This window comes from Rhea americana, unplaced genomic scaffold, assembly GCF_003343005.1.
Source record: "Rhea americana isolate MKP2758 unplaced genomic scaffold, rheAme1 scaffold_88, whole genome shotgun sequence".
Classification (NCBI taxonomy): domain Eukaryota; kingdom Metazoa; phylum Chordata; class Aves; order Rheiformes; family Rheidae; genus Rhea; species Rhea americana.
Window position 1 is genome coordinate 2,074,224 of NW_028187066.1, and position 9,371 is coordinate 2,083,594.

Here is a 9,371-nt window from a genome sequence, read left to right on the forward strand (position 1 = left end):
ATTCATGATATGTGTAAAAACAGCATTTCCTTTTATCAGTTTATATTACAGCCATTTGATTTAATATCACTTTCTTATAGTATGATGCAAGATAAACAGGCATGTTTAATTTACTTTTTCTTCACATGGCAATGTTGTCTTTCCATGCCTCTAATCGCTTTGTCACATCTATACTTTCTGTCATGGTGTATTTTAGATACATTCTCTAGAAATGAAAACATGATCATGTATTAGTATTAGAATATGTCACTATTACGTATACCAGCATTAAAATTTTCCAGATTTTCCAAAAATACCACTGTATGCCATCTCTGGAAAGTTTCTCATTTTGTAACTCCTGACTAACCAAAATGCACTGCAGTTTGTCACTGATGGCTCTTAACTTGACTGCGTAGCAGCAAACCACAGCACAGCCTCCTGCAGACTGGGCAAATTATTAAAAAACATCTGCAGACTATAACCTCAATAAAGGTACTATCATTATGTTTTCATGCTGCAGGATGAAATTAATTTTAAAAAGAAATTCCTGCACAAAATGTTGTCATAAAGGGACAGTGGTTTTTATTATAAGTCTGGTTCTTTGGGGAGTTACAGCCTCAGCGATTTTAATTTGCCCCAGACAGGAAGTTGCTATGCTAGTCATTAGCCCAGATGTTAATTTCCATCTAAATATTGCTCTAATTACGTGAAGAAGTTTCTCATTTCAGGGGCTCTACTTTGAGTTATTCAGATCAACAGTGTGTGATTTTTAAACCAGTATTTTGCAGGTTTTCCTTTATATTTTGAGACTGCAATGACAAATTTTAATCTGTTTGAGCTCAGTTGCATTTGATTTTGTGCAGAAGAAGCTAGACGTTGCTAAAATCACAGCTGTTTCACTGATGCCAAGGGGATACTCTGACAGCTCGGATGCTGTCTGCAAGTAGATGTTCAGCAGGGGCCCTTCATTGACATCATTTCTGAACTCAGCATAGGTTGCAGACTAGCATCCTTTACCAGTGTAAGATGAATTTACCAGAATACTGAGTAAAGAAAATGTGGGTTTAATTTCATCTTTGAAAGACAGGTTTTAAAAAATATAATCTTTTATTATTTCTTAATGGAGAAGCTTTTCCACACTGTGGAGACAAGTCAGGATTGCAGTAAGCAGTGTTTGACTTCAAAAAATACCAAGCTCCCCAGAAGAAACCAGAGGAACGTCGGATGTTGGAGCAGCCAGAAGTGCCTTAAGCAGTTTCAGGCCACACAGGGACTGCCCTTGCGCAGGAGTCGTCTTTAGGCAATCTGGATCTGTTTGCCTTACCCAAGAGGGCATCAGGGGAAGCTTGCACATATTCAAGCACTAGGCTCAGCATTGTGTAAAACACTAGGGGTTTTTTTCACTGTGGGTCTGCACAGTCGTCACATAAAAAACGGAAGTCTCGTAACTTTAGGATTTAAAAGCTGTTAACACAGCCCAATTAGGCAGYGCATCCCTACTCAGGCAGAGGGAAATCCTGCCTGTTCATTCCTCTGCTGCTGCAGATGTTAAAGGCACTCCTGTTTACTTCTGCTGTATCACACGTTGCTTCCTCAGATTTCTTACTATTCACCTGAATTTGTTCCTCTTATTTTCAGAGGTCTTCTTTGCCTCACCTGCATCCATGAAAGAGCTGTTGCATCAGGAGGCAGAGGGCTCTCTCCCACCACCAGCTATTGTAGTCATAATTTCAGTTCTGTTCAGTTTTATACAGCTTCCAAAGCAATCCAGATGTTTCACAGTTGGKCACAGGCTGATCATATTTCTCTGTAAGGGACATATTGTAACTATACCTGAAGTTTGCCTTAGCTCAGCTGATCTCTGTCAGCTTTGCAACCTAATGAGTGCTAAGTAAAAACAATATATGAATTTTATGAAACCAAAATCTCCAGATAAGCCTATCTGGAATCTGACAACCGTTCTTTTTCCCTCCCTCTTCCCAGAGTGTGAGCCTATAGAAGCTATAGCCAAGTTTGACTATGTTGGAAGATCTGCACGAGAACTGTCTTTCAAAAAAGGAGCTTCCCTTCTTTTATATCATCGAGCGTCCGAAGACTGGTGGGAAGGCAGGCACAACGGGATTGATGGCCTTGTTCCTCACCAGTACATAGTGGTGCAGGATATGTAAGCAGTGTCTAGTGTGACAATGTTCTTGGTGGGGTATAAAAACATACTGAAGCTGTTAATAAAGTAATGCCCAAATGGAACAGTGCTTTGCAGGCTCAAATCGGTTAAATGTTTGCCTTCTAAACAGGCTGTTTCTATCTTTATTGCCCTGAATTGACAGGTCTTAACCAAATACTACTGCTAGGCTAAGCTGCTTTGTTTATGCATATGTTCCCTATACATTAAGAGACAGATGCTGCTACACCTATTTTAGTTACTCCTATTTTAGTTAGACTGTCTCTTTTTAGCAATTGCTGACATTTAATTTCAGAATAACACCAGTTGGAGGAATGCAACCCTAAATTTTTGTTGTTTTATAGTATTAAGCATGTGCTTTGCCAAAGATGACAGCGTTCCTGCTTACTGAAAGTTACAGTCAAAATGTAAGGAGCTCAGTAAACAGAAGGATTATCAGCAATTTTGGAGACATGGAGGGACTACAGTGCATCATAGCAAGCCTGCTTTTCATTTCTTAAGGGGATTAAAAGCTAGGAGTGCCAAAATGCCCTCTGTCACACTAACTCTTCTCACCTCATCGTGTGTTTTGTTCAGGGATGATACTTTCTCAGATACACTGAGCCAAAAAGCAGACAGTGAGGCCAGCAGTGGACCAATTACCGAGGACAAGTCATCATCAAAGGACATGAACTCTCCCACGGACCGTCACTCTGATGTGTATTTAGGAAGGTAAGCTTGGGCATAACAGGTTTGCAGCAGTACTCAGAGCTCACGGCTCAAGTAACACAGCAATTACCTTTTCATGCACTTGTGGTGGGTCATGACAGGTTATCTGATGAGTATTTCTCCATTCATGCAGGCAAAGAAAGAGATCAGAGCCTCCCCCTCCTCTGAGACGSCCTGGCAGAAGCAGTGATGGTCATTGCCCAGTGCATCCACCACATACTCTCTCCAATTCATCCATGGAGTTGGGTTCTCCCAACCTGGCAACTCACTGCAGTCCCCGAGCCCTCCTGCAAAATCGCAACCTCAATGCAGATAGCCCTGAAAGGAGGCGTAGACCTGGGCATGGCAGTCTCACCAACATCAGTAGGCATGACTCTCTGAAGAAGATTGATTCCCCTCCAATTAGAAGATCTACATCATCTGGTCAATACACAGGTTTCAATGACCATAAACCACTGGACCCAGAGTCAATAGCTCAGGTGTGTGTCTTTTTTTTTTTTTTTTCCCCTTGGAAAAAGCACGCTAGTACAAATGTGTATGTAGAATATTTTACTTAGCTTTCTAAACAGAGAGCATGGGAAAGACAATGCATTAAGGTATCCTGGATGGAAGAAGCACAAGGGGGAATAGACATTGCAGAAGCAATAAAAGGAAATAATTTCCCGTTATACTGTAATGAAATTTCCTCTGCCACCCAGAACACCAGGAGAATATATGATTACAACAGTTATGTAAATCTCCATGCTCTGAWGAAGGCTGGCCTAATCTAACTTGCATAATCAGTGTTCAATTACTTCTTAATGTTATAGTATGCAGAAAAGTGCTGTGACTGGCTAGCAGTGACCTTTGCAATTGAAAACACCGATTTGTATTTCAGTCTTGTGGACATCACATAGTTTTCATATAGTTTTGTTGATTTGGTGCTTGTAGTTGTGCCTAAGAACACGAAGTGCAAGAAGTTACCCCAGCATAAATCATGGGTCRTCTTATTCCTGTGGGAACAGTCACCAGTCTCTTTCCCAGCAGGGAAGAGATGAGAAGGATGGAATAGGGAGTACCCAACGATCAGATTGTTCTGTTGTACAAAGCTGGTAACAACCAGGTCTTGAGCAAATAGATATCACTCTCATCAAAACTCARTTTTGACTAGGCAGTATAACGTGATTACTAAGGGCACCCTGACGGTATAATACAATTATGAAAGTATTCTACTACAGGCTGTCATTCATGTTTTAAAATTTAATGTACTGATAATGCTTTCAAATTCTGCTTCTAATGAAGGACAGAAGGGACTGTCATGGTTAATTCAGAAAGTTGAACCAGATATTAGAGAGTTAGAAAATGTAAATGTTGTTACTATTTTCTTTTACTCTTAAGTTATTTATTTACTTTCCTTGAGCTACACCAGTGCTGTTTGGCTGAAGCTAATCTTTTTCATGCGTAGACTAGTGAATATTTGGCAGTGAGAGAACCTGAATTTTGATTAACCTACATGAAAGTTACCGTGAGCAAGCAGGAATCATCAGATATTTTTAACTATTTGTCTGGAGCTTAGTACCACTAAAAAGTGGTAGACCAATCTTAGCATGTTATTTAGCATTTGGATCAGAAATACTGATAGGAAAAATAATTTCTTAGGTGAGCTCACTGAAAAATGTCTTATAGTTTTTTCTCCTTAAAATTTAACTGAGAGAAACAGGAGGAGAGAGGACTTAGACACACTAGGCTTGTTTCCTTAGGAAAYCAATCTTATAATCTCTGTGAGGGAATATTGATCCTGAACACCCTAGGGTCTGTAAGAGGGGTGCAGTCAACTAAGAGTTAGCAAGTGGATTAAAATCTTAATAGCTGTCAGTACCCAAGAGATGACAGAAATCATCACAATTAAAAAAAAAAGCTGTTCCTAAGCAAATGCCCATTCTCCTAACAGTCACGTAGTAAAATAATTTGCGGGGTTTGTTTTATTTTAGCTGAATTTTGACATTCTAACATTGGGTAAACAAAAAAAAATATTTGTAATGTTCAGCCAAAGCTGCTGTCTTGGCAGTTACAATTAAATGAATCTAGTGGAAATTGGCTTTAGTACTATAATATTCATTTAAGAGGAGATGGTTTGCATAACAATTCAGGCATTTTCCGCCCCCTTCCCCTGCTCCTTCTGTCCTTCGTATTCCGTAGCAACTGCACTGACGTGCTGCTCTCTCTGGTCTCTCACCCAGGACATCGAAGAGACAATGAACACGGCGCTGAACGAGCTCCGGGAGCTGGAGCGGCAGAGCTCAGCAAAGCATGCCCCCGACGTGGTGTTGGACACCCTGGAGCAAATGAAAAACAGCCCCACACCTGCCACCTCCACAGAGTCACTGAGCCCCCTCCACAGCGTAGTTTTAAGGAGCTCCGAGCCTCAGATTCGCCGTAGCACAAGTTCTTCCAGTGACACCATGAGTACTTTCAAGCCCATGGTGGCCCCTAGAATGGGAGTGCAGCTAAAACCTCCTGCTCTTAGGCCAAAACCTATTGTTCTTCCAAAAACTAATCCTAGCATAGGACCTTCCCCTCCTTCCCAGGGTCCAACAGACAAATCTTGCACAATGTGAAAAGCTCAGCCACCCACAGCACACGGCTGGGCTACGCTAGGGAGAGGAATGGATTAACGATAGAAGTCAGGGTTCCATAACATCATTTGTTCATGTTTATAACTGGAGAGGCTTTGTTTTTCAGTGTTTTTGAATGTATTGTCTGAAACTAGCTACATTAACATGGGCATTTGTATTTTGTATGGTTTCAATTAAAGAACTGGACAATTGTGCATCATTTTAAAATACAAACATAGACTTACTTGAAAACTTGATGCTGCACCATTTGTAATAAAAACAACACGGATCACAAATAGCTTGCCACGTTGAACCATATTTCACAGTCTTACTGTAGGTACATAATAAGAGATCCTGCACAAAACTAGGGGCGGGGGGAATTTGAGGGACGTGGAACCTCTGATTTCTAGGTCACCAAATGAAATCTCAAGCAGGTTATTAAGAACTGAAGTGTAGCAAGTGGTCTGTGTGGAATGTCTAAGTCATCCCAGGCCACATTTTCTTAATTAAAACACACCAAAAAAACAAAAAAACTCACTCACAGTTGGCAGCATGTTTTAGCATTCTTGTTGGCAGTCTTACCAGAGACAAGTGCTAAATAGATATGGAGATCACATTAGTCTCACCAATAAAAAGCATCCTTCCAAGTCACAGGAAAAGCATATCTTCAAGATCGTGTAAAGAAGCTCCTTTTGCTGTTCTCTATAATTGTATGCCTTTTTCATGAAACTGGGACTTCTTTCCCTGATGTTSCATTTTTTCACAAAAATTTAATCCATTTAAAGGTCACAGTTGAGTGAGTCAAGCTCTGGAGAGCATATGAATCTGTTGGTCCACTTGGCAGGGTGCTAGGAGATTAAAGGGATCAACTGCACAGTAATTCAGCAAAGTGTCCCRTTGACTTTATTGCTCAGTGTCCAACTGAAAACACGATTCGGTTCGTAACAGTCAGAGGAGTTGCAAGCTGAGCCAGCGCTGCCGCTTGTCTTACACAGCGCAACCGATGTGCTCATTTCCTCAGCTGTGCTGACTGCAGCAAGAGCGGGGCCGCYCTGGAGAGGGTCTCCTCCGGCCAGCTGTGCAGGGGGCAGGCGCAGGACAGGCGGCCCATCTTCTGCCACCTCGAGTCACACTGCCGAAAGTTTTCCGTACCATTTTCCCCCCCCTTTTTCCTTTTAATGACAGAAGGTGTCTGTGTGTGAGTGAAGACCGTCAGCTTTGCTTAGCGCTCGATTGTGAAACTGTTACGTGTGAAGTAAATGTACAGCTGTTTTGCACATTACAACACTAAGCCATACTATTATTTCTGTGAATTATATTTGCCAACATCCAGTCCATAGAACAAGTTTCATTGAAGAAGAGGGGGAGGCAAAATCAGTTGAGGTCTACCTATGGGAGCCCAGCTGGCTTTAAAATCTGTCTTTCCTCAAATTATTTGTTATATTAAGATCTCAGCAGTGGAGAGCTTTAAGTTGTACCACTCACTATACAAAAAAGATTGAATTAGGGAGGGGAAGAGTAGCAACAAAACTGGATAAACATAATTACCAAGGTGACAGGAGTAATTTCCTGTTGTTGTTTAGGAGCTGCTTATTCCTGCTCTGGTTTACGCTCTGTAGATAGGTAATGCAAGGCCTCTGGTGTGAAAAGCATCCCGTGAACTGCATCCACAAGCCAAACCGGCAGGGCTCTTCCCACTGCTCCCGGTATTTGCAGCCGCGCGAAGCCAGCTGGGACGCGCCGGGGGCCTCGGCGGGGTGGTTAGCTGCAAAGCCGTACCCCGCGGCGGGGGCCCGTGCAGGCTCAGCGAGCGAGAGCCGCTGCCTGTGCCCCAGCCCAAGCAGGGCAGCCGAGTCCATGTCGCCTCTCCATCCCTCTTGGCTGGACCGTCCAGCCCTTTGCTGCGGGGCAAGGGCCGACGGCCCGGGTACAGACTAACGCTCGTCTCTAGGGCTGGCCACTTGTTTAGAAAATGTTTTCAAGTAGTTCCCAAATTTACTAGMATCAGCGGAACAAACTGGAATTTCAGCTTTCATTTACATGCAGTTTTAGTCTAGCGTTTTTAAAATAACTTACCTGGCATAATTGAGATGGATACCTGTATCTTTAAATTACATAGGGAATTTTGTATGTTTAAATAACTGTACTGGACTCCATAATGCTTATATTAGAAATTGTTTAGCAAAAGAAAATATTAGAAACAGTGCATTTAGTGAATGCATCCATTTAGTGCATTCACACAGTTAAATGTGTAGTTTGATGGTTATTATAGATACTTAAGAGTATAGTAAGTGGATATGTAACAGGAAAGACTGCTACAACTACAGGCGTACTAAAGGGTAACTCCTACACACCTAATCAAATCAGTATTGTCCTTTACTGTCAAGTTTGATAAATTGCAGTACTGGTAGCTTCCTGCTTGTTGACTGTTACCTAATTGTGTCAATGTACATCTGTAGTATGTACATGTGAAAGTGCCTTTAAATTTTAGAGGAGCTTTAGCCTTGCTCTTGTACTGTTGCATTTCCATTGCGCCCTTCCCTGGTCGTGTACGGCTGCATCCCCATTGCATTCCTTCCGTTTGCAAGGAACAAATAACGGCGTTGAGAGTTCACGGTTCTGGAAGAGCAATGTACTGTTAATCTGTTGTGACAATGCACTTTTATGTATAGTACTGTACATTTTGGCATGTACCATTACAAGCTTCAGTATACATTCAGGTTTGTTCCTCATAGTGTATCTTTATAATAAAGAAGCTAGTTCTGTCTGTGYGTGTACTTTTGCTTTTTGTAGGGGCTTTTTTTTTAGTGTTGTCAAGGATGATTTCTGTAGCCAGGAATGTGCCTACTCAGGCAGGCCTGCCTTCAGAGGGGTTTCTCTTCAACCCAGGACTATCACGGCAGAGAGCCGTGGAGGGATTTTTCAATTAACCAAGAGCTTTGGGGGAAGAAAACCAACTTGGACCAAGATTTCCAATCTTTGYTTTAAAAACAAACAAAAACAATAAGGGGCAGCAGCTGCAGCTAAAGGCGCCGGTGTTTCGTCCCGTGTGCTGTGGTGATGGGGCATCACCTGGCCAGAGGGAAGCAGGAGAAGACCCCACGGCGGCTGCACAGGGTGCCATGCCGTGGTACTCTCGCCCATCAGCACCGCTCGGGGTGAAGCGGTTSCTGCGGCTGCTCTGCAGGCTGCAGCTGCCCTCAGCCCCTGGCGACAGCCTGTGCATTTCGGTGGCCAGTGACCTACTTTAGATATTTCTTCTCGTCCTCCGCTGCACAAAAGAAGCCCAAGAAATTGCRGAAGGGAAGGCAAAGGGCAGCCTTCATTCAAGTCCTGCATAACCCAGTTTCCGCAGCCAGCCCTTGCAGTAGTAGGGATGGAGGCTTCTGGGCAGCTTTCGATCAACTTTCAAGTAAATGAGAAAACACAAGAACAAGCRAAGCCACCTGATGTTTAACTTGACATGTAATTTTGGTGTTGCACTGCTCTGACTTTCTAATTTGCTTTGGGGCTTTGTGGCAAAGCCTGCAGAGCCTGGCTTTGGTAGAGGCAGCCAAAGGCTTTGGCAGGTGAATGGGGACCCACTGGTTTTCCAAGCCCTTGGCAAAGCAAAGGGGGGGGAGTTGCCTTGCTGAGCGACGCGTATTAACTGAACGGCATATGATGAAAGCCAACGGCAGCGATGAAAACGGTGCGATTAGCTCTCCAGGCGAAACTCGGCCCGTCGCCTCTCTGAAACCAGCTGTTTCGAGCGCTGGGCCAGCTCCAGGACCTGGCACCTCTGTGGGTCGCACCAGGTCCTCCACAGACTGGGTAAGGAAATCCCAGGTGCTTCAGGGCAGTTTTTAAATTCTCATTACCAGCCACAGGTAACCCATTACCTGGGCTGTGCCTCAGCGACCTGCCCG

The 9,371-nt window shown here is 43.2% G+C and overlaps 1 protein-coding gene across 2 annotated transcripts in view; it reads left to right on the plus strand.

Moving 5' to 3' along the window:
* The window catches only part of SRGAP1 (SLIT-ROBO Rho GTPase activating protein 1), a 152,899-nt gene extending 144,669 nt beyond the window's left edge, over window positions 1-8,230 (plus strand). For both annotated transcript variants that reach the window (XM_085323847.1, XM_085323848.1), the window contains exons 19-22: window positions 1,963-2,143; window positions 2,738-2,872; window positions 3,003-3,348; window positions 5,089-8,230. In XM_085323847.1, coding sequence (XP_085179973.1) covers window positions 1,963-2,143; window positions 2,738-2,872; window positions 3,003-3,348; window positions 5,089-5,466 — 1,040 coding nt within the window. In that variant the 3' untranslated portion in view covers window positions 5,467-8,230. The remainder of the gene's footprint in view (window positions 1-1,962; window positions 2,144-2,737; window positions 2,873-3,002; window positions 3,349-5,088) is intronic.
* Window positions 8,231-9,371: the final 1,141 nt, after the last annotated feature.